This window comes from Calidris pugnax, unplaced genomic scaffold (assembly GCF_001431845.1).
Source record: "Calidris pugnax isolate Ruff unplaced genomic scaffold, ASM143184v1 scaffold188, whole genome shotgun sequence".
Lineage (NCBI taxonomy): Eukaryota > Metazoa > Chordata > Aves > Charadriiformes > Scolopacidae > Calidris > Calidris pugnax.
Genome location: NW_015091257.1, coordinates 7,802,620 through 7,828,664, shown reverse-complemented (window position 1 = coordinate 7,828,664; position 26,045 = coordinate 7,802,620). Strand labels below are relative to the sequence as shown.

Genomic DNA, 26,045 nt, shown 5'->3' with positions numbered 1-26,045 from the left:
GACTTTTCTAATAAATGTTGACATGTACATATTACTTTTGTTCAGACAGTTAATAATGCATAAGGATGGAGAGTCTGCTGCTTCAACTCTGAACTTTTTCTCCTTTACTATTTTATGTTCCAGAAATATTAACACACTAACATCTTTCAAAATACTTCTTTCTCTTCTCCTTTTTCTGGAGGATGCCTTGCTAATTTCTGTACTGTGTTCTTCTATGAATTAGGAATTGTTAGAAAGAGAAACAAATAATCTGGATCACAGCCCATTTAGACAGTTATCTGTCCTTTTTCTCAGAGGAAAACTGCATCATCCTTTGGATATATTATTTCTTGGATATGTTCTATCTTACTATATTGTCTGTTCTCTATAGTAGAGACAGCACCAATAATTCATAAAAATGTATGAAGAAATGTATGCTTATAGTATTCATGCAAAGAGAAAAGTGCGTGCTGTAGATCTGAATCAGATATTTAGCTAACATCAAATTACTTCAGTTTTGGGTATGACTGTACTTCAGATTTCAGTGCAGCTAATGTAGATAGAAAGAGCATTTTTACTGAGTTTACCCAGCTGCTGGTTAACCTTGTCAGCACAGAACTGAATGAGGGTTAATTTGCGCTGCTAAGAGATGTTCTTCATTGTTCCTTTTGGGAGCTACATTTTAACAGGCTTTAGAATTTTATTTAGTAGTAGTAGTACTGGTAGTACATGTAGTAGTAGTAATTATTAGTATTTGCATTTTCTTTAGCATTATATTGACATGTCATTTGACAATACTTAGGATCATGATATTACATTGTAATGTAAGCAGGTAAAGAGCATAGTTAAAGTTGGGGAGAGAAACGAGGATGCAGAATTAATGACTTAGTGATTCATAACAAAACAAAATTACATGTCCCTAAACATAGATATGTTTTTAAAAAAAATGGAAACACGTGCATATTACATTTTCAGATAAGAGCATTTGGTCAAACAAATCTGAGTTGGTTCCTGTTAACGTCTTTCATTCAGAAAACATAGAAGCAAATGAAAATAAGAGAATTGTCCAAACATAAAATATTTTGAATGTAGGTGAAGTAAAGAATAATTTCTTCATCCGTACAGCCTGTCAACATGTTTCTTAAATTAAGAAATCATGTTTTATTTGCTCCCAATATTTATTTTGTCTTTATAATTATTTGGCCTATTACAGCATTGACCAAAACACTCTGGTGAAATCACACTTAAATGTTTATTTCATTTTATTCAGGGAATAAAAGAAGATTTATCCTAAATGTTGTTGATGACACTGGAAGATATCCTCTGTCCCAGATCTCCAAAACTTCAAAACCACTACTTCTGGATTGCTTTTTCCTCTAAAATCAGCCTTGAAATCTTCTATTTCTGTACATCTGGAGGGGGAACGTACATGGTTTTTTTTCATTGCTTGCAATTAACACAAATCTGACCTACTTCTACAAATGTTCAAAGGTTCTAGAACATTTCTGCTCTAAATAGGTGTCTGAAAAGTAGGCATTTAGAGGGACTTCCTCCACTATGTGCCCAATGATACTGCTTCAGAAGTGTCTAAATTCAATAGATCTTTTCCCATCCAAATATAAGATTACAGGATAAACCAAGCGTCTGCCTTTTCCTTGTCATTTCAATGCGAAGTGTTTCTCCCTAATGAACCACCCAGATCAATAATTGTAAATGTGCTTTCTTATTCTTGTCTAAATTTTTTAATTTAATGTTTTCCTCTCTGTTCTACTTATGAAAGTCAGCAGAGATGGAGCACTTCTTATTCTTCTTCTTTTTTTATATCTTTCTTTGGTTACTTGTCTAATTCATATATTTCATGCTTGCATCCAGTTCTTCTGTCTTTCAATTTATTTCCTGTCCTGCCAACAGCATTTTATTTCTATAGAGCCATAAGCCAATGATTAAGTGATTATAGTAACTGCTGGTTAGGTTGTTTCTAGCTCTGTGTGAAAAATGCTTCTTTCCTCTCTCATTTGTATTTTTTTTGTCCTTTGTTTTTAACGGTGGAATCTAACAGATTCAGTGTGGCTTCTTGTGATGCTTGTGAAAAGGCACATTTTGCAGCTGGATAGTAGTTGACCCTCAGTGCCTTTGGATTTATCCCCTCTGAAAGCTTTTCATTATTCTAGTAGCTTTTTATTATCTTTTTTAGCTAGTGGATTCTACATCATGATCTTTATGGTAAACAGTATCCTAGTAACAGAAGTAATTGGCTGTTGAACTAAAAAAAATATTACTTTGCATTGTATTTCCAACAAAGAGCAAGGCTGGAGGCAAGTTTACAAGTATCTGATGGACCCAGCCTGAAATCATGGAATAGGACATGCTGGAAACACCTGGCATTTAAAACACATACAGGATTTTTGGCTTAGAGTAAATCAAAGACATTGACAGTAAGAGTAAAATGTTACACATGCCTATAAGTACCTAAAGGGTGGTTTGAAGGAGGAGGGAGCCAGACTCTTTCCAGCAGTTGCCAGTGAGAGGACGAGGGGTAACAGGCATAAATTGGAACATAGGAGGTTCCACTCAAATTGAGAAAAAACTACTTCACAGTGAGGGTGACAGAGCCCTGGAACAGGCTGCCCAGGGATGTTGTGGAGTCCCCTTCTTTGGAGATTTTCAAGACCCGCCTGGATGCAGTCCTGAGTAACATGCTCTGACAAGCTTTAGGCAATCCTGCTTCAGCAGGGGAGTTGGACTAGATGATCTCTATGGTCCCTTCCAACTCTAAAAATTCAGTGAAATTCAGTGAAATGACTCAGCCTGTGTGTCTTCTGTTGCTGAAGCGTCTCACTCAGCAAAGTTCCTGAACATAGTGGAATGATGAAGACAGCTAAATTTCAAGCCTATGTTCAAATGTCTTGCTAAACTAGGATCTTTCTGCTCACATTCTTACTAGATATGTGCTTAGTCATGTGATAATATAGAATATTAAGAAATAAAATCCATTAAGGTGCTGCAGCTGGTTTTATACCCAATACAATGCAGAGTAAACATTTTTAGCTTGAGAAACAAACTCTGAAAAATGCTTAGCAGATGGAGCCCTAAAATAATTTTTTATGCATAATTCAGAGTAGTTTATTTATTTGATTGTCTAGGAAGTATTTCTAACGATACAAGATGATGGAAAATGTATAATAGGAATGTAACAATGTAGACGTTTTAGCATGGCAGGTAAACATTTACTAAAGTAGAGATTGACAGCTGTATATTAAATGTCATGACTTTTTTCGAGACGTTAAACAGTATTTTATGAGTTGAGTTCTTTCAACACAATCATAATTGATGTTAACGGAAAATGTAAATTGGAAAAGATCTTAATTTACTGTTGGCAAAACTCTATTCTAATTGAAATATCTCACCCTAGTAAAATAATTAAAATGTTGGCATACAAAATGATTAATATGACCTTAAAAACAAATTGCCTGACCTGTATAATGATAACACTTCTTTTAAATACTTTCAGTAGGATTTTTCTTCACTGCTTTGCAGAGCATGGTAGAGACAAGAAGACCTGAAGGTCAGAACCAAAAAAACAAGCAAAAAAAACAAGCAAAAAAAACAAGCAAAGAAGCTTAGCCTTAAAAAAAGTTCTTTAAGGCATTTAGTGGAAAAATTCTGATTGTGAAAATCTGTTTGGGTACTGTTGAAAATTTCATACATGCCTCACTTTTTAAAAAAGATTTTAAAGACTCCAGGAGACAGAAATGGGATTCAACACCCTAAACACAGATGTCTTGAGATTTATGCTATTTATACTGGCTGTCCTATGCTTCTTTTATTATTATTGTTATTATTATTGTTATTATTATTTTGTTTTGTCTATGAAAAAGCAAAACAAAGAGAAGATTCTTAAGTATTACTGATATAATCTTCACATAGTCATACAAGATAGGCTAGACACATCTTGTTTTTCTCTCCCCTAGGTAGAAATGGAGGCAAGCTCAGCTCTAGGTATCTTCATTATAAGTGTATGAACTTAAATAAGATAAATCCCAGACCTACAACTACATTTCTGTCTACAGTGATTTCGAAATCTTTCTGTAGCCAGGCAATATATCCTCCCTATGACATCTAAGGACTCTGATACTACTTTCAGGGCACTCCTGGCAACGCAAGAATGAGGTTCTTCCTGCACAAGTATCATTTTCATTCAAACCCTGGGATCAATAAAGACAGATAATTCTTTCAAGCCTTCCCTCCTCAACATTTTTTAGATGGGACGTGCAGTAAAAGCAAACCATCTCTAAGTAGCTGGCTGCGTGTGAGAAGAGGGTGGGCAAGGAGAAGCATAACACACTTTCTGCCCTTCCTGTACAAGCTTTGCTGCTCTGCAGGAAAGACTCCTAGACTCACTGGGTCAGGGAGTGAGTAACAGGGACAGAAAGTGACTTTATAGCCATAAGGTACGTCCCTCTCTGCCCCAGAGGCAATCCATGTACACCATGTGATTAAAAATACTTAATCAGTGTTGAAGTTTCATAGCAAAGCTGTCATCACAAGCCAGGTGAGTGCCCTTACTGCTGGGGAATATTACCCTTTTCCTGATTCCCTGGATTTAAAATTGTTTACTACTCAGTGCCACAGTTTCAACCAGAAGAGGAAGAGTGATTTTTTTCATTCCCAGCCTGTACACTTTCCTAAATCTTGATTTCATCTCTCAACCTCCTGATAACATTCTTGCCCTGTCCAAATTGGTTTGTAGATACATGTTCTGATAAACTTCATAGTCTTTTTTTAAAAAAATAATAATAAAAAAAAATAATTAGGCACTGTGTGGCATTGCCCATGTCCATTTAGTCCACCAGCTGTGTACCTTCTCCATTAGCAGAGCAAAGCCAGTCAGTACGCAATGAGATCATGGCTGGAGTCTATAGGAAGCATCAGAAGATGGAAAGCATGTCTTCTCATTCTGTTTCATTCTGCAAACATACTCTGTGTCCCCTAAAAGACTTTCTTATTCTACCTTTTTCCTGATTATGTATTCCTTTGGCTTTGTCAGGCTCCTTTCAGGAAAGCTGAAGGTTCAGTGCCCTGAGAATCAATTGGATAAAAGTTTAAGCCTCAGCTTATATTAGACAGTTGGTGGCTTATGAGTCGCTGATCAGAAGAGATTTACTGGCAGCAAGATTTCAATGAATAGCAAAAATTCTGCTCCAGTTTGCATTGCTTTCAAGAGATAAGAGGAACCTTGTCTTAATGAGATACGATTCCTAAAGAGACTCCTACGACACTGCTGCGTTTGCATGGGTTTACCCAAGACAGTTTTATGGATGCAAACCATTTCTTTGCATGAAAAGAGGTTGTTATATCATTAGATCAAGGTGAATGTTCATTAAAATCTGGACCTTGCCTTTAATCTATGAAGGCCGGAGTCTGGATCTCAATGGACTATCACCTTGATTTGTCCTATGGTGTAACAACCTGTCATGCAAAGAAAGGGTTTATATTTTCATAAAGAGGTCAGGCAAATCTGCCAAGCCAACTTTTTAAAGTGAAACTTGTGTCTGGAGGGCAAAGAGGAGAAACACAGGAGATACCTGAAACTCAGCATGGCGTTAAAATATTAAGATGGCTTCCCTCTACATAGTCTGGTACTGAGTGCTTAAAAACTTACAGGCAAAACTAAGTGTCTGCAGCATTCATTTATTGTACATTAACACAGCTGCCTGAGCTCTAACAAAAGACTTTTATCATTATCATTAATTTCCAGAACAGGCAGAATAAGATCCAGCTCCTAGGAATGGCCTCTTGTGACTGAATTTTGTTGAAAGTTAGTCAGAGGGTTGTCATTCGGCAGCATAAATCTTAGTATCAGAGAGGATTTCCTTTTATTTTTAGTAAGTATCACAGAAGAGAAGGATGGGGGATGAAGCAGCTCATTTTGCAGAATAATATGCATTATAAAATCTTGGTGAATGATGACATGTGACTGGATGACTGTGCTTTTCATGTGTTTCAGACAAGGAGGTGTTTGGATATAATATTCCTATTCTAACAATCTCCCTGGAGCTTAAACAATTCTCTGGACAGCAGTATTAAACAGTTACTTCCCAATGCATTACATATGATAGTGTAAGGTTGATAATTACAAACCAATCAGCACACTTTCTTAAGCCTAAATATTTTGCCTTTTGGCAGGAGGAAACTTACCATAAAAGATAAAAATAAGGAAAAAATTGAAAGAAGTTCTCACACATGGTACAAACTTCTAGTATTCTTTTTATCACTATCAAACCATTTTTAAAGTTGTGATTTTTTTTCCTTCATAGCTTGTTTCTTCATTCATAAGCAATGAAGAGCATATTAAACCAAAGTTATTCTTTTGCAAGACAACTTGAGTCCAGAAGGCTTTTGAGATGCTTTGTTCCAATCTTTTTTAATAAATATTGCTACCCAAAGTAACTTCCTATCAAATTCTCTTAAAATAAGTGTCACAATGAAGAGCCTTGCCTTATGGTTTTAACTACTTCACAGTATTTTTCACAAAAATCAGGTACAATAAAATACTATCTGGATAAAATTTTTTGTTATTTTATAACTGTAGAATAAATTATGTTGGAAGGTTTTTTGTAACTGAGCTGAATCTGTTCTCTTGAAAAATAGTTTTCTTTTTCAAGAAAAATACCTGTGGCACCATTCTTTCATAATTAAGACTAACATTAATCTACATAAGGAATCTAGCGTGCTTATATTAAAGGAATGCTTTTTAAGTATTCAGGAGGTGCTGTATAAGCATTGCAGGGCCTATAATCCACATCCTGCAAGGTCTGCAATGTTTCAGAACTTTGACAGTACAATTAGAGATGTGAGGATAATCAAGCCAGATTTTATCTTCCTAGTCAATATATTGCAAGCTTCAGTGGGATTCTGGAATTCAGCATCTTTCCATAGGCACAAGAAACCATCAGTCACTAAACCTGTTGCTGGCACAAGCTCACTGCTCTCAGTACTGAACCAGAAGATTAAATCTATTGTAGGTAGTCTTGAGAACAATTTCCAGCATCTGTTGTTTGCCATGTGGATGAAGTTTCAGGGAGATTTTTATTGGTTTGAATGCAAATAAAATCTACCAAGAACATCAAAATGTTTTGGAAGAGCCATATGATCTATCAGAGTGTTTCCAGGAATCCCTGTATTATTTGCAGTTTTAACACCCTGTAAAACTGGGAGTCCCTAGAGCCTGGCTCAGGTCTTCTGGTCCACAGCTGAGTCAAATGCATTACTGTTGTTGCCTTAGACACAGAGTTTAAGATTAAGATCTGTTACCTCTTGAATAATGATTCAGGAGTAGCCTGCTGTGTTTACTCAGAGGTAAAGGGTCCTCCATCCAGCAAATTTCCACCTAATTTTCCTGACAGTCTCACACTGAAGGATGCTGCTGCAGAATACACTGCAGTTCAGTCAGCTGCAGAGGTGTCCTTATTCCTCCTGGTCACCTGCAGTCCCTGACAGACTCAGAGGAACCAGCAATTCATAGGCCTCTGCCTTCAGTTTGGTGATAACCCCCAGAAACCATTTGTTCCCTGGTGTTTCCCCGTGCAGAGTTTTCTATGCCAGCCTTTCCTGCTGCCCACATGGCTGGCCACTCTGTTTGTAGTGTACTCTGGCAGGGTGGACTCCTCTTGAAAGTGAGCTCCTCAGAGTATATTTCAGATGCTGTACAGGCAATGCCAGAGGAAAGAGGAATGACAGAGAAGATGAAAAGATCTGTCTTGTACACAGAACTGTCATGTCTTAATGTAAATCAAAACCCCCTATGCTTTAATACACTCTATTAGAATATAGGATTTTTGTAGCTATGCTTGCACTCTTTTTCTTTCTTTTTCTATTTTTTCCTATGTCAGGCGACATCTTATGTGAAATTTTCTACATTGTCCACACATTCGAACACCCAGATCTCACATTACTACAATGTGAAATAAACTATTGCTGGCAAGTGATGATTCTCACTGAGCTGTGAGGAATACGGACCATATGCACGTTGTTCTCTACAAACTTTCAGTTGGATTTCAGTGAGCTGACACCTATCTCTAATGGCTCATAGTTTCCTTTATTTCTGGTTTGTTTGGGTTTTTTCCTTTTTCTGACACAGTAATTTGAGGCAAGTCTATTTTTAAGAGCCAGGAACCTGTGACAACCAGTCCCTGAGGGGAAAATATTATTTAAATAATTCCATGTAGTCTGCTAAAAGAGAGAATAAATATAAGTGGAAAAATGTGACTAATATATTTCTCTGAATCCCCAGTGTGCTTCTTTTTTAGTCATCTGTTCTCTCTCCTCTAAGCCCCGATCCCACATGTGCTAAGCAGTAAGCACAGAACCTACCTGCAAGTTAAGGGTATCTTATAGTCCTGGTATAGGGAATCTTCTACATTCTAGTTTTCCAGCCTCTGTGCCTTATTGACTAGTAAGGGCACCTTTACCACCTTACCAGTTTCAGTACTTTTTGTTAGTTTAGTGTTCCCAACAGTCATAGAAATACTGTTATCCTTCTTTGGGTACAAAGGAGGACCAGAGAAACAGAGTTGAATAGCTTTCTCTGGGCCATACAGGGATTATGTGACAAACTAGGATGTGACACTGTTAAATAATACTGTAAAGGATTACACTTCCCTCTGAAGCTTAACTCCCAGTTTAAACTGACGTATTCTACAAACAGGCACCATGTTACAATACCAGTGCTCATTAAATGATAGATTGAAAGTCAGTTTCAAATACCAGAGCAGCACATTCTCCTTGAGCCTTCTTTGTTAATAAATTGTGAATCAGGTATATCCCATCAATAACCTGTTGTGAAAAACAAAACTTTTCCTGGTTAGAACAGGCAATGCCATTACAAAAATGTTGTATTGTACTTCTCATTTTATCTTGCAGATAAACAAGACTAATTACCATGATCTGATAATGCCATTTCCAGAACAAAACGTACAGTACTGAAAGGTACAATACATTTGCAATACAGAGATGGTTTATTTTAGGCATTAAATGAAGTGGCATTAACATAGAGTATGAAAAATACTGCCCTATTCATAATAGAATCTTTCTTGAAGGAACAATTGTAAAAATGGATTTTGGATTTTACTGCTTAAGTCAAAATATTAAATGTTTTACTAAATTATATTTTGAAAAATATGAAGCTTGTGCCACGAACAAGAAATAACTTTTATTATGCAGGGTATCTTGCGTGAAATTTAATTTCTTAGATTTCATAATGCAAAGTTAATCCTTGCTAGACCTTGAATAAGTAGGAGGTTAGCAGAGTCAAGGAGACCTAAAAGTCAAATCTTTTCACAAAGACTATTTTTCATTTTCTGATTGATTAGGGCAAAATAGCCATCACAATCAATATGACGAGCAAACAGGATGATTGAGTGGTAAAGTAATAGGTGGAAAATTATTTGAGGGGTGTGGATTTTTTAAGAAAGGAGGGTATGAAAGAAAAGTCGTATTCAGGCAAGAAGAAATCAGAGCAGTAGAAAAATTATCATTTTTAATACCTCAGGCAGCACAGAACAGCTGCTGTGCCTAACAGAACAAACAATTCTTGCACCTGCAGAAAGACAAGAAATAATAGCAACACAGCATCTTCCCGATGAAAAGAAGTAGATGTGGATGTCCTTGAGAATATAAATTGAGATTCCTGTTAAGGTCACAGCCCAGCAACTGTGTGAACAAAACAGATCCAATGACATCAAACACCTTGTCTGAGTTACTGCTGTATACCTAACATACAACATATTTTATTCCATATGCTTCAGTGGGCATATTTGCTTAAAAAGTTGTGTGTAACCTGCAGGAGGTGGAGAGGGCCTCCCCCCCAGTGCTGTGGCAGCCAGAACTCTGGCCACAGCCCAGGCTGCCCACCCACTGCAGGGAGAGGCAGTCAGGCACCAGCACTGTGCCTCACTTGGGCCACATGGTGAGGACCAAAAATTTGGGATGTATGCATCCTGCTGTGATGCCAAGAGACAGTCACTGATCACTGCAGAAGAGTACTTGTATTCTAACTGCAGGCATCAGTGATTAAGTATAGCAAAGAGGGAATTATGCCACATGAATGGCCATCTGACAACTTTCCAGGTACAATATAAACAGTCCTGAGGTTATCAGAGAAATACCTGAACAGAGAAACTTTATCAGCATGCACAGGACTTTGCTGCCTACAGAGAGCTTGCAAAGCACATGCTTAAGATAGACAATCACGAACACCAAGGTGAAATATCAAAAAATAGGACTTAAAGGGAAGAGTACATTTCTCAGGACAGGCATCTGGATATTGTGGAGAATGAAATTTTGAATGAAACTGCAGCAGAATAATCAAATAAAGCCTAGGTTTTACAGACAGAGAAATATACCATATATCACAATACATTTTTATAGGACAGGCTTCAATAGCTCCCAAGAACCAGGTGACAACCTTAATGTTGGCTGACTGAAGCTATTACATTGCTATCATCACAGATCACTTTTGCATTAGTGATGTGCTAATACCACCAAACGGATTTTAGTACATTATAATGTTGGAATTAACTAGTGTTTTCTGATAAGGAGCAAGTCACCTTCTATTATCAGACATCAAATCATTTTAATATTTTGCTGATAGGTTCTCCTCTGGTACAATCTGCCAAAGAAAATAGTTTGCCTGCCTATAGAGTGGAAAGAAAATGTGCCTGAATAAGATGCAGATAAAAATGGGTACAGAAATTAGGCCTGAAGTACCGCAGATTTCCCAAGGCCTTGCTAAGATCTAAGAGGCAGTTATATTTGGCTTTAAGTGTTCCAGCCCGTTTCTCCTCAGAAAATGATAGATCCTATTCAGAGAGTTCAAATGATGACAAGGATATTTAAAGGAAGACAAAATTTCATTTATTTGTGACGCACAATACATTCATCAGTGGAAGAATAGGTATGGTAGATAGAGAAAGATATCTTTGTAGCATCATGTGAATTTGGACCTCAGATATCAAATATGGACCAAATCTTTCATTTTGGCAACTGGGCTATGACCATAAGTGTGTGCCTATATCAGGGATTGAAGGTTTTGTGGGTTTTTGGGGGGCTTGAATACATATATATGGAGACTTATGGTACACACTCAAGCATAAAACTGGCACACTTGAAGTGGGTTCCTTTTGAAACAAAGGTTACTGCCATGCAATAAAACACTAGCTAGGGAGCTCCATTTTAATGTAGACACAAGGTCTTCCACTACATAGCTTTCTAGATTTTTGTGGCACTTGTAATGTTAGATTATTGGCAATCTGTTTATGATTTCATATCCATGATGCTTGTTGATAGAGATGCTGTTACAGGTCTGCTCTTTATCTATCAATTATCAAATTATAGTCACAGGTGGACCTCTGCACTGTTATCTCTCTATTTTTACTTGGTGCTATGTCCTATTGATGGTGGATAATACTTAGCAAAAAGGACAGGAAAGTGTGCATTTAGTGGTTGTAACTGACATAAATTATAGGTAAATTCCTTGCTTAGCAAGAAAAAAGCTGAAAACCTAGAAAATTATCTCAGCTAGAAAACCCCTACACTCTACCCATTTGTAGATGAGGACAGCAACATGTGCTTCATACTGATTCTTGTATCATAAAGACAGAAAAGGTGTATCTTGCCCCCCTTCTCTTGGCACATTTTATTGACTGAAATTCCCTTCAATTGATGTATTCAAAGACAGGTCCTCCAGCATACCAAAACCTTCTGAAGGCTAGTACTGCAGTGGTTCGAGTCAGCTACCCACGCTCTCTTGTTCCAGTTTCCTAAGGAGAATTACAGCTTGTCTATCCTGAGTGCACCTCTGGCAGGTTCCCTTCTGAGTCATAGTCACAGTAGCAAGACTGAAAGAGAGATGAGCAGCATGGCTGGAGCCATGGCTTCCAGAGAAGGTTGTCCCATGATAGCTGGTTAGGGACAGAATGCAGGGATCTGGTGTGGTTGTCTACTGCTTGGTATACGGCCCTGAGGATTTCGTAGAAATGGCTCTCTGTTTCTGGAGTCAGTGGGACTTTCTCTTCGGGGTCTCTGGAAAGATCAAAGAGCAGAGGGGGATCGTGTCGTGTGATGAATCCTCCATGGCAGAAGCAAACGTGGGAATCGTAGCAACCATTGGAGCCTTCAGGACTGAAGTTTGGAGTGAAGAAGAAGACTTTCCAGACAGATTCACCTGCAATTTACAGACACAAAACAGCTGGTGGTAAAATGACAAACTAAAAGTCTCCTAGTCTTATGAAACTCTAATATACACCATGGGAAATCAGTCTTTTAGTACAACCTCACTCTGTACAGGAACTGCAATATAATGAAAGAGTAAAACAAAATTGAGCAAAAGAAAAATAAGCAAAACATGGCAATTTTCATGCTACACATATTTATGAAAAAATAATGATCATTTCATTCCCTTGGAAGAATTCTGATTAACTAAATCATAGAAGACTTAAAAGAACTTTACGTTTTACATAAACAGTGTTAAGAAGATTTGCATAAATATTTACTAAGCCATTGCACTGTCTTCTTTAAGACTTATTAAAATGTACCTTTGCCCCTTGATCATATCCAGACACTGTTGTGCCATGTCTGCTTCTCATTTTGTTAATAAAATAATTTCATTTTTACCTTTTCCTCTCTTACACTCTTTGTTGCATTAACCTATTACCCTCTGCCACATGCTTTCATTGCAAACACCTGGAGACAGAGCTTCTTGTTTTATTAAATGTGATGACACGAAAAGTGTAATGGATGCTAAATTCCTGTCTTAGGCCTCAAATTTTTTTTCCAGAAATAAGTAACTGTTACGATAGTGCAATTTTTAGATGACATTCTGCTTTGTAAAATGGGAACCAAAGATCTTCATTTACAGATTGGTCATTCTCTTTCAGCTTAAATTGCTAGTAGAGAAACTGAACTGTCTGCACTAGTGTAACTTCAGTCAGTACTTTTACTGCTAAGAAATATTGATTATTTCCTCAATTAAGAATAAGCAGATAGCAATTGGTTCCTTCAAGAAGCTCTCTGGAACAGAAGGTACACTGGAAAATCTGAAAACACTTAACAAGAAAGGAATAAACAAAAAATGGCTCCTATTTTCCACAAGTATCACAGAACAGACAGGGAAGGCAGGAATGGACAGGCACTTCCAGGGAAGCACACTGTCCTCCCATGGTCAGGGAAGATTAAATTTCTCCAGAAATGGACAAGAGAATAATTAATCAGAGTCAAAAATCAGTACTTTATTCTTAACAGAAGTAGGATACTAAACAGCTGGGGTCTATGATGTCAGAATACCTACCCACTTGAGTGTATACAGACATCAGATATGCATATTCATCACTAATTTACATTCCTTAGCACATTTATTATGAAAAACAGTTTTTTGCATCACCTCATTTTTTTAAAGGGAGGGAAAAACTCTTTTTGGTATTTTGTTAAATTCACAGAAAGCTTGTTAATCTAGTAACAGATTGTCACAGATTTATGTGCACTACAGTGTTTAATATTCATTAATCAATTCATCAGTTCAACAGAATGGAAAGCACTAAAATGTGTGGGAAGGGCAGAGATAAACTGGTACATTCTATGCTGATGTAGTTAACATCACACTCAAGTTCTAAAGATAAAAAGAGGTTTAAAGAAAGGAATGTTTCAGTGGACTAAAGAGTCATAGGCTGCAGTTCTAGTCTATATCATGAATTTAAAGGACAGTAGGTGACCTCAAGATTCTTTACAGCTTTTTCTATCCCAAAGCATTTTTCACATTATAAGAGATTTTACCTTTAAGAACCAATTCAATGACAGAGCCTGCAGACATCCAGTTCACTTTGTCTGCTCTTAAATCAGAGCTGGAGGGGTAGTGGTCATGATACACATTAGACTGGGAGAGCCTTCTAAATGCTGCTTGGAAGTCAGCAAAGGGGAAGGAGCTCTAAAGGCTGAGTGACTTGTTGGCACAGACAATAGGACATAGCAGGCTTTAAAAGTCTCTGGCTGTGACAGCAGCCATGGCACAGTCTTACTGGGGAAAAAGGAACAGAAAGGGAAAGGGAAAAAGGAAGGGAAAGGGAAAGAGAAGAGGAGGAAAGGCAAGGCAAGGCAGTGTTCCTTCGTCTATCTGTCCAATAACATTTTGAAAGGTTGGTTTGACACTTGAATTCTTTGGTGTTTTCTCAGAATTAAAATAAACACACAAAATCTAATCCCCCCCCCCTTAAATTTCTTTGAACTTATGCATGGAACATTTCCCAGAGCAGAAATATGCCTCTCATTTACTTAGACTTGGAATTTACATTTTTGGAAGGTATGTAATCCTATACTAAGCATTCCTTCAGGCTTTTTAAAAGTGTTTAATTGGCACATTGGACAATGAAGCATAGAAAAAGCCAAAGGGCTTTATTAATAAGTGCACTGTGTGCCTTTGTAGAACATGCAATATTTGCCCCACCTGAGAATTTGATTCAGGGTGCTATAACGCATTGATAGAAGAAGAGCAGAAAAAAAATTATATAGCCATTAAAATGTCAACTAAAAGAAATTCCAGTAAGGCCATGCACACAAGAACTTTGTGGTCAGGCTGCCTTACCACACATCTGTCTTTCATGGTATACTTGTTCTGAATGACATTGAGAAGATATTTTAGCCAACGTTTTTTGGTCTTGGGCACTGTAGCACCAGGCCAGTTCAAGGGCTTACAGATTGCAATATAAAGTTGAGGATTCTAAACTAATGCAACTCAGTACAAGCAGCTCTTATAGGTAAGATATGGGAAAAAAAAAGTTGTACCAGGACTTTTTTTCCCCTCAAAATAAGGAACTGTTCAGGTTTATCTATATACAGAGCATACAGCGTGTTGCAAAACCATGTGTGGGGTTGGGGACAGGGCATGTGTGACATCCCATCATGTCTGAATCAAGTTGTTAGTGTTTTGAAGAGCTGATGCCAGTATGTGAACTAGGCAGCTATACAATATCATGATCATACTGCGCAAAGCACTAAGCTCTGGGAGCACAAAGTCAGTTATTGTGCAATGTTCATCTGTTGCACTGCAGTGATGTTTCAGCAAGGATCTGGAACTTCATGTGGTGCTGGAGGAACAGCAGCACAGACTTTAACCACCAATTTCCTAACCATTATAAAAGCTAAAGCGTATCTGTCAGTGTCTGTGACCGTGGAGGAGCCAGTGTAATATACTGGGAGACATAAAATGCTGTCAGACTTCTAATCTGTAAAGCTGATGAACTGTATAAGGCTTGATATTAAAAAGAGAGAGCTCTCTCCCAGTCTCTCTTGGCTGATATAAAACCTCATTTTGTCAGAGGGTTAACTACAAGGATCAAATTAATATCTCAGTAATTGATGATACTTTTGTTCTGCAAAGCATCTGGATAAGATAACTATATGTCTCTTCCTCAGTGAAGTTAGTAGTAAAATTGTCAGGACTCCCCCACAGTCAAGTATATCAGGTCCCTTCTAAAACAGCAGGCAAGTCCTAAGCCTTCAGCACCCTTCAAGATCCTGTCCCAATCTTCACAGCCACTTTACTTAGCATCCATTTTCCCTGCAATTCTCTAGCTCTCTGAATTGTCCAACAGTTTCACCTATTCAGCTATCAGAATACCTCTTTCCTTTACATGTTAAGAAAAACAAAAGCTACAGAAGTTGTACATATAAATAGTCTCAAATTAAAACAGGTTGCAATTAGTTCAAACTAACCTGCTATGAACGTAATTGTTCATAGTTCGATCTCGCTAACAGACTCCTCTTCTGTTTTATTATCCTTCACCCAGCTATTTATCCTCTCATACTCACACAGATAACCATAGCTCCAAAAGACAGGTAGCAACTGTGAGATTAAATAAAAGTCTCTCAGTAAGATATATTAATATTTCCAAGATGAAGTGACACACTGGATATGGATGTCATTTCTCTTATAATAGCACTGCTCTTAATCACTGATGGTTAAATGGGGTTTTCTGATAAGCAGTTCTTGAAGTGAATAGTAGCTATTGCTGTGTTATTGCCTGGACCTCATTTTTACCACATTTAATCTATGACAGTAGCTTTATAGGTTTGTTGTTACTGTCTTCTCCTCCATTTAGATTATTTTGTTTCTTCTTTCTGTAGAAGAACAAATTAAACAAGTCTGTTCTTCACTGTAAATTAGGGAGCTGGTCTCTCCTTGACTTCAGATGCCTTTAAGCATAACCTTTTGAGTGTAGTGTACAGATGTAAATTGCCCACAGACTTTTCCTGAATCCTGAATGTGCTCTGTACCCATTGTCAGCTCCCCCATTCTAATTCACGCCAGCTCCAGAGTAGCAGATGAAAGCTGCAACACACTCGAAAACGACATTTTTCAGATAACTTGTTATTGTTAGATTGAATCCTTTCTTCCAGCTTCCTCTATCTTTAGAATCATTTAGAATTGTTAGATTCTCTGCTAATGTTATATAAAATTGATATCAATTATGTCTATTTATTCATCTCTTCAATAATTTAACAATTTAGAAAAGGTTTCAGTAGCTAAATTATTGTAGAACTATATCTAGCACATAAAGAATCCTATTTGTTTACTATAAAGAAAATACACATATTATTTTCATGACTATGTGCATTCCTCAAACAGCTAATACAAATCTGCTATTTGAGTTTTAAAATTTGTAATTTTATTGCTCATTCAGTGAAAGTTTGTATTTTTTTACATATTTATTTGGTATCTTATGATGTTATGTTGTTACACCAGTTAGAAAACAGGACATTATGTCCCAGTGTAGGTGCAGAACAACTGTGTGATGTTTGAAGATGTAATGTTAGTTTATGTTGCTAGAAGAGGCTTGCATAAAGAACTTTGCAGAACATACTGTACTTGAGGTAAAACCATGAAAAAAGCCAGTAGCAGCAGTGATTTTAAAATCTTAAGGATAGAAACAGCAGTGTTAAGTGAAAACAGAAAGTATTGTATATTGGGGGATAACTAATAATAACTGAACAACTGCTGGAGGAAAAATATAAGACATATTGAAATGATGCTTAGGCTGCTGAAATTAAGACAGAAATCTCATGACTGAGCTTATTGGTATGAGCAGCTTCCACTGAATTCGAAAGTCAAGATTATCTGCTGAATGGTAGCAGATAACAAAAAATTATGTTCCTGATTTTTTTATCATCATCTTAAAAGAATTGATTGATCATTTGCAGTGTTTTCTTTTCTTGTTGAAGAAAGTCCCAAATGGGAAGAATCTGTGCGTATAGAAACTATTCTGCTAAGATAGAAGTGCTATAATGCAATGTTATGCCTCATATTTGTAAATCTTAGCTAACAGTAACATGGAAGAATACATGTTGCCCTGGAAAAAAATTCTATCCATAGTAATTTGCTGTACACAATCCAGACACTTGCTAAAGATTTGTTTTAATAATCTATTTACTTCCTGAATGGTCCATGCAGTTTTTTGGTTTTGGCACACAAAAAAATTATAGGTCATTTCGAACTTATATGCAAAAGTCCTTGAAAACAGAAAAGTTTTATTTTATTTGCTTTGAGAGAAACAGTATTAATTTGCATAAACTGGTTTTCCATTGGAGTCATTAAGAGACATAGTTAAGCACCAGGAGAGCAACACACTTAAGAAACAAAGATGGCAAAAAAAACCCAAAGAGAAACTTATTCAGAATTGTGGTTTGCCTTTTGTTCTTTCTGTCCTTCCAAAATACATTTTATTAACGGAAAATAAGTTGAGGACAATCATTACTGTCTTACATAAAGTGGATACAATCATTCTGAGTGAAATGAACAGACCTGAAAGATTCAGACAGCAATTTTCTTGATACCAAGCAAATGAATGAGACAAAGATGCAAAGAATATCTTAAGCAATTTCTGCAAATATTTGCAGACAAGTTTGAAACAACCAAAACCAAAACTGTCTCCAGGAATTTGTTTATAAATTTTTTTCTCCAGACATTTTTCAAAATTTGGATGTCAAAAAATCTTTTGACACACGAAATGCTAATGAAGTATTCAAAATCATTAATCTGAAAATGGACAGTGTGTTTAGACTTTAAATAGCAAGAAGAATATCTAAAACCAAAGAAATAACTATACAGTTACTTTAAAAATGAAAAGTAGAAATAGTATCCTAGAATTTTGTGTACTGCCAAAGAATACTGAATACTCATTTGTTTTATTTTTAGAAGTTGAGGACACAGGTGATTTATATTTCTTTGCAGGTATTTCAGATAGTTGAATTATATTTTATAATTATTTTTTTTTTTTTTACTTTTAGAAAGCTATTAGGATACTTAGGAAATCTTCTAAGAATATATTTTTTGTTTTACCTTGAAGATTGCATCAGTTAAGTATAAATGACATAGCAAAGAGGTTCCTTTAGTCAGAGTGAAAAAAGGAGTTAAAGAAAGCAACCATTTCTAAGTGATGGTGAGAAAATCTCAGTATCAGTCACCCCTAAATATTAAAAAAATTGTGAGTGAAAGAATTTTGGTTTTATTGTAAAGACTATAGTATGTGTAGTTTAGTATCTGACATATATGACAATAGGTTTTGTCCCACTGTTAAAAATGCATGTGTTTGCCAGAAGCTGAAACTAGCAATATGTTACAAAAGGTGTTAAACTTTGGGGCAAATAGCTGAAAGTAAATAGGAATTTGCATCCTAAAGCTGGAAAAATTGTGCAGGTGCACAATTGTGCAGCCAATTAGAACTAAAAAAGGATATTACCCGGTAGCTTAGGGATCTCATAATATCCAGTGTTTCCGCTGGAAATTGCATCTTTGGGGATATAGAAAATTTTAAACCTATATCATTAAGGTTCTTATGAGCCTATCATATGGAACTAACACAATTGAAGAAATGGAAAGTACAAGTTTACTGAAGGTCTGTGATGCAGATTAACGTGACTAATGAGCATATGTTCAAACAATGCAAAAGTCCCTTAAAATCCTGAATGAAACCTAAACACCAAAAGTACATATCACAGGATGTTCTTCTAAAGATGATCAGCAGGGATTCTTATATAAATCTATTCCTAAAAAAATTTCTAGAAGTCTGTTTTTATTTTCTGTTTTCACACAGACCTGTTCAAGGTTAAGGTATTTCAGAGAAATCCAGCAGTTTTTCAGGTATGCAAAAACCAAACTTCATTTCACAGTTCTTTAGTGAGCAAAAGTGCTTGAGTTTGAAGAGAAGAGTTTTAGGAAGCAATGGAAATATTTTCTTGTCTTGGTGGTATGCAAGATGGGTGTAGAGGTCTTCAGCTATTCTCCACATGACAGTAAGTGATGGAAAAGGGAAAGAACCTTGACTCTCTCCTCCTAATTTCCAGCTTTAAGGAATGCATGTGTGCTACATAGTGAAAAACAGGCTTTACCCTTCTGAATTTGTATAAACTGCTAAAATCTCCTTCCTACTAAAAACAAGAACAGAGAAGGGTCTCCTGGGGCTGCAAGTGAATACATTTTAGCTGTTCCTTATATAGGACTTAAATGGAGAGGTCAGAATTGTTTTGAGGAAAGGTTACTTCAGAACTGTCACTCAATTAATACAAAGTAACTTTGTCTAGTAAACTCTGTTCAGTCATGCATGAAGTAAACAAAATAATCAAAGTTTTTCGAGGTTTTGTTTATTTGAAGTGGTTTGGTTTGGGTTTTTTTAATAAGGAATGGTTCATTGCATTAGTATAGAGGAGGTTTGGCTTGTGCCTTCCATGCTGCAGCCATTCTTAGTTTGCAATCTAAACCAGGAGAAAGGGAAGTGCAAATAGGAAAAAAACCAAACCAAAACAGAACAAAACAAAAACACCAGAAAGAAGGTCTCTTATTTAATTTCAACTTAGCCAACTGGACTAAGAATTTGGTTTATGTTCTTACTAAAATTAGTAAATATTCTTTTAAAAAGGTAAGGATTTAAAATAGAATTTTTTCCCTTTAATTGTCCCTCTCTCCCAGAGTAAGTAGGGGCATGCTGGTACAGAGTAGAGCACTGCAAGTCCCAGGGTATAAATAGCTCTGCCTGAGCCTAACAGGAACTCGGCTGCCACTGTCACAGAGCAGAGCAGAGGCAAGAAAATCCTGTAACAGTATTTGTCATGCTTGTCAAGAGAAACACTTTCCTACCTAAAATATTGTTAGCAGAAACGTGTATCAGTTGATTAGGTCAATTTTATTGAGCTTGATATAAACAGTTTTGCGGGGCCTGATCAAGCTAGAAATGCTCTTCTTTCTTTCAGTAGTTCCATTATTTCACACTTACCAAATGATATGCCCATACTGTGTCACCCAAATTCAGCTGCAGCTGCTCTGATATGAGGATCAAGATAGAAAATTAAAATACGTAATGAGATAGTTAAGGTAAATGACACTTGATGCTTGTTCTGCTTCCTCCAGCTGTTGTGATTGAAACACTGAACACAAATTAGGGATTTGGGAAACCATTTGGGATGCCTCCAAGAAACAGGCAAGATCAGGTAGAGAGAAAAAAAACAAGAAGAAACAAGGACGTAAATGAAAAGTGAAGATGATACTCCAAAAGCAAGATAGGAAGCAGGGAAACAAAATGTGTTCAATAATCAAGTAGATGAAAAGATCACAATGGATTTGAGCAAGAAACAGTAATAAGTGACTCAGATGTTTGATACAATGCAAAAAGGTATGTCTTCTCAATATTATCAAAGAAGAAAAACATGAGTAAAGAAAGAAGCCAAAAAGAACTTAATACACACACACACAAATAAACAAGCAAGCAAAACAACCTTGTAAGATAACACACTTCTCTAGAGAAGAGTGGAAGTGAAGGAATTTATGAGACTAAAAAACAGAAAAGGCAAATGAATGGAAAATCCTCATGAGGATGAGAGTTTATTACAGCTTCTGCATTTGCAGAAGGGAAAGACTCATACAAGGGTTTGATCAATTAAGGGGTGCAAAAGGAGTTTCACTATCAGTGAGAAGCTCAAAAATGGGGAAGGAAAGAATAAACAGATGGGGAAAAGATGAAATGGGAGTAAAAGGACATAGTTCAGAGGGGAGAAAAAGGTCGCTCTTTACCCAACAAAAATGTGATGTAAGTAACCTGAAGACTCATGAGTTCTTACCAAAGGAAAAGTAAATCTTCTGCCATGACATATATTCTGAATTAGATAATTGATGTTATTTAAGTCTTTCATGAGACTGTGTAGCTGAATCAGTGGAGAACATACATAAATTCACATCACACTGACACTTCAGTGTTTTTCATACATGGTGACCCTCAAAACCAGAAAAGTGGTCTGCAGCACTTGTCTTCTACTGTTGAGGAAATCTCAAGAAAAATTTTTGCTGTAATAACATGCAAATGTGTAAATACGAGTAAAAGATATTTCTATGAAACTTATTACTTCCTGTTATAGAATCATAAAATCACTTAGGTTGGAAAGGACCTTTAAGATCAAGTCTAATCATTAACTTAGCACTGCCAAGTCCACCAATAAACCATGTCCCTAAGCACCACATCTACATGTATTTTAAATTCCTCCAGGGATATTTGCTGTAATAACATGCAAATGTGTAAATACGAGTAAAAGATATTTCTATTTTGCTGTAATAACATGCAAATGTGTAAATATGAGTAAAAGATATTTCTATGTATCTACAGAAACTTATTACTTCCTGTTATAGAATCATAAAATCACTTAGGTTGGAAAGGACCTTTAAGATCAAGTCTAATCATCAACTTAGCACTGCCAAGTCCACCAATAAACCATGTCCCTAAGCACCACATCTACATGTATTTTAAATTCCTCCAGGGATAGCAGCTCCACCACTTCCCTGGGCAGCCTGTTCCAGTGCTTGATAACTTTTTTGGTAGTATCTACAGAAACTTATTACTTCCTGTTATAGAATCATAAAATCACTTAGGTTGGAAAGGACCTTTAAGATCAAGTCTAATCATCAACTTAGCACTGCCAAGTCCACCAATAAACCATGTCCCTAAGCACCACATCTACATGTATTTTAAATTCCTCCAGGGATAGCAGCTCCACCACTTCCCTGGGCAGCCTGTTCCAGTGCTTGATAACTTTTTTGGTGAAGACATTTTTCCTAATATCTAATCTAAACCTCCCCTGGTGCAACCTGAGGCTGTTTCAACTCATGACTTGGGAGAAGAGACCAACATCCACCTTGCTACAACCTCTTCTCACATAGTTGTAGAGAGCTATAAGGTCTCCCCTGAGCCTACTTTTCTCCAGGCCAAACATCCCCAGTTTCCTCAGCCTCCCTTCATAAGACTTGTGTTCGAGGCACCTCACCAGCTTTGTTGTCCTTCTTTGAACACTCTCCAGCACCTCAATGTCTTTCTTGTAGTGAGGGTCCCAAAACTGAACACAGTATTCAATGCGTTAGAAGTTTCTGTTCAGTTTCTCTAATAAACTACACGGCCACTGAATGTTGCTATTAAGACAAAGGCTGGTGACGAGGGTTGAGGTTTAATGAGATTGGAAGTTTATAAAGTGATTTGGGAGAAGGACATCTATGCCTCCACATTAAGAGCTGCTCCAATCACCAAAAATATTTATCTTTGCAAAAGAATAAAAACATTCTCAGAGAGCTGATAGCTAACAGACAAGGTAAATGACTGTTTTAGTCTTGTGTTAAAAGGAAAGCAAGTGTCACTTCCTTAATTAGATTTTAAAGATCTTTATGTCACTGTAACTCAAAACAGTATCTGTATTTCATCCATGGTTTTCTTTTCTAGCCATCTTTTTTTTTTAGTTCTTTCACAACACTGATGCATGAATAAAATGCCATTCTTTACTACAATTCACTCTTTTGTAGTTTGTTACACAGTCAACATGGCTATCTTAGTTATTGCATATTTGTAGACAGGCCCTTATTTGAACCTCTGCTAATTTAAAAGAAAAATTACATTAATTAGCACATGATCTTAAAATTCCCAGCCAACTTCAAGAGACTCCCATAGTGCCATTACTGACACTTAGCAAAATATTAATGTTTTTCACATTGTGAAATAGGTGGCAAGTCATGTCTAATTTAAATTCAAGGTACTGAGCAGGATTTATTGCTCATCACTATGCTGCTTCTTAGCATGCAATTTGACAATCTGGTCACCTCACTTAATTTTGGATCACTGCAACGTGGAGGTCTTTGTGAAAGCTAGTTAACAGCCTATACTGATCTTCTTACCCGTGCTAAAAGACTGCTTCAGGGTGAGAAGAATCTTGTGAGAAGCTTTTTAGTCTTTTGATGACACTGATTAGCTCAGGTTAGCTCAGCTGTAGGTGTTTACATTGTAGACATCTACATCTTGCCATCACCACCCTCAGAATTTACTAAAAATCTGAAATGTCAAGAGCCTTGAGGACACTATAGAGCCTCACTGGCCCTGCCCAGGCCTAGGATGGTCCCCCATCCATGCACCCTGCCCATGGACCAGGATTCACACTTCAGCTCAGCCCGAGGCCATCAAGCTCTGCCTGAGCAGTGCTGCACGAGTGGCAGTTCCCAGCCCTGTCTCTGGATGGCTCTATTTTGTAGCCTTTTCCAGCTCTGCTATTCTCCCATCTCCTGCTCTTGACTGACTCCTTGGATGGACCTTGAACCTGAATCACCACTTTGCCTGGTTGGATGGACTCTTTTACCAGCGCTAATCTCTGCTCACTCTGGAAGACATTGCTCTTCCAATAAAAGCACTAGAAGTGCTGCAGTCACTTACAGTTTTGTTGGAGTCGCTTTTAGAATGAAGCATTACCCCAAGTTAGAGAGTAAAACTTCTTGTCTTTCCAGCATTCTCTAGTCCATCTTTAATTTTACTTTCTAAGATCAAATATCTATCCACAAGATGCTGCTTCTTATAAAAGATCCCACACTGTTCATAGATAGTGGGTTAAACATCTCATCCTCTCAAGTACATGTAAAAACCTACATATTTAGCTGAAGTGGCCAGAAAATTTGTAGAGGTTAGCCTTCTTTGTTCATATACATTACTTCTGTATACTTTTTTTAATGACTCTTACTCATCCTTTATGATCATTCAATGACCTTTGAAATATGATCACTAGTTACAGTACATCTGCATTGACTCTGCTTATGCAATATCTGTATCTTTCTCATATCAATGTATGCAGTTTCCTCTGTTCCACCTGTCACATATTAGAACAAAAGCTCATTTCAGATATTTCAAATGAATTTTCTTTTTGTCATCTAATTCATCCCCCTGCCACTGCACAATTGTTCCCTACAATGTGTGTTTTTAAGAGCTCTCTTGATGGATGGTGTCTTCTATTGTAACTTTTGTGCTACTATCATTCAGTTCCTTTATTGCGGAAGACAAAGACATTTTATTGGCACACTCCTTTCATTTAGTGTTCTATCTACTAACTTCTTCAAATACAAATCCTTCATGAACTTTTGCTGAAGTTCAAATAAAGATTTTGGTGCAGATGATTGTCTCAGAGTTCACAGAATCATAGACTCATAGAATGGTTAGAGTTGGAAGGGACCATCTGGTTCCAACCCCCTGCCATGGGCAGGGACACCTTCTGGTAGATCTGGTTGCCAAACCCCATCCAACCTGGCCTTGAACAACTCCAGGGATATGGCATCCTCCAAGCTTGTTTGGGTTGCTCCATCCCTTAATTAACTGTTGTATTGTCTCTTCTAAATTCCACTTCTACACCTTTTATAGAGTTGTAGTCCACTGAAGTGAATGTTAAAATCCCTGTGAATTTACTGAAAGGATGATTTAATCTTCTTTGTCTTCAGTTCAACAAAGTATTTCTATCTTAGCTTAAGAATACAAATAATAACCTCATGCTTAAATTCAGCAAAGTACAATGGAATCTGTGACTGAAGTTGCTGTATGCTCAACTAGTTGTTTAAGCAAGGATCTGCTGTGCTACACAACTCCCATCAAATACTTCAAACTATTTGAGAAAAAAAAAAAAAAATTGAGTGATTTTTTCATTTATCTTTGCTATTTCTTAATAAAATATTTAATAAAAACTGTTTTATTTGTTTGCTACACTGATACAGTTGGATACACTCTGAGTGATTTATGTTGTCTCAATGTCTATTGGAAGAAGAAAACTGAATCAAGTTTTACCAAGTGTCTTGTACACTAGACAACTCTAGCTTTTAGAAAAATCAGTGCTCAGCATTTATATCTTAGCTCCCTGAAGATTAAACTCCTGTCTGCTTAGCAACATCGTCGTACTCCAAACATAAATTCCTCAGTCACTTAAGTTCCCTAAGGTAAAATCTTGTTGATTTTTCTTCTTCTGGCATGTACATGGATATGAATACATGACACACTACCTAGCATGTCCAGGTAAGTCCAGGTGGTTTTGAGCGGTGTGGTGCATGGACCTGGGTGCAATATTTGAACAAAGCCTTTCCTACCTCTTGAGCCTGCTGGAGAGATTGAGCAGCATAGAATAGCCCAACACAATGTCCTGAATGCTCAACCGAGATGTAATAAGCCCTGGAGTGAGTTCATCTCAAGCTAGAAGAAAGAAGCAATGGAGCTGGGAAACTCCAGTTATTGTCCTTCATTCTCTGTGTTATATCTCCTTACACTTTTATGTGTAAAAAAGACAAAATTGCTAGGATTTAAGGCAGTGCTAAATGACTATAAACCAGATCCTAACTTAAAACTTCTAGCCAGTCACTTTCATGGGCCATGAAGGGTGGGGGTTTTTTGATGTTTTTCCCTATAATATGAGTGGCAAAATGAATTATCTTTTTTTTTTTTTTTTTCCCTCCAGTCTCTGAAGTACAGTTGAAGCGGGGTAGGTAGACCACTGCTGTGAGTGAGGTGGTAGAGACAAGGTTTGCTGTCTTTGGATTGAATTCCTATTTTTAACTGGTTGTATAATTCAATGTAATAATTCTAGCATGCCTCAAAGTATCTTTGAAGAGGGCACTTAGGTCAAAAACTTAATCCAACATTTGCTGTTTTTCCCTATAATATGAGGGGCAAAATGAATTTTTTTTTTTTTTTTTTTTT

At 36.9% G+C, this 26,045-nt stretch overlaps 1 protein-coding gene across 4 annotated transcripts in view; it reads right to left on the bottom strand.

The window, feature by feature from the left end:
• Positions 1-10,870: 10,870 nt before the first annotated feature.
• Positions 10,871-26,045, bottom strand: part of STS (steroid sulfatase (microsomal), isozyme S) — a 117,443-nt gene continuing 102,268 nt past the window's right edge. For all 4 annotated transcript variants that reach the window (XM_014960267.1, XM_014960268.1, XM_014960266.1 and 1 more), the window contains one exon: positions 10,871-12,202. In XM_014960267.1, the coding sequence (XP_014815753.1) occupies positions 11,820-12,202 (383 nt within the window). In that variant the 3' untranslated portion in view covers positions 10,871-11,819. The remainder of the gene's footprint in view (positions 12,203-26,045) is intronic.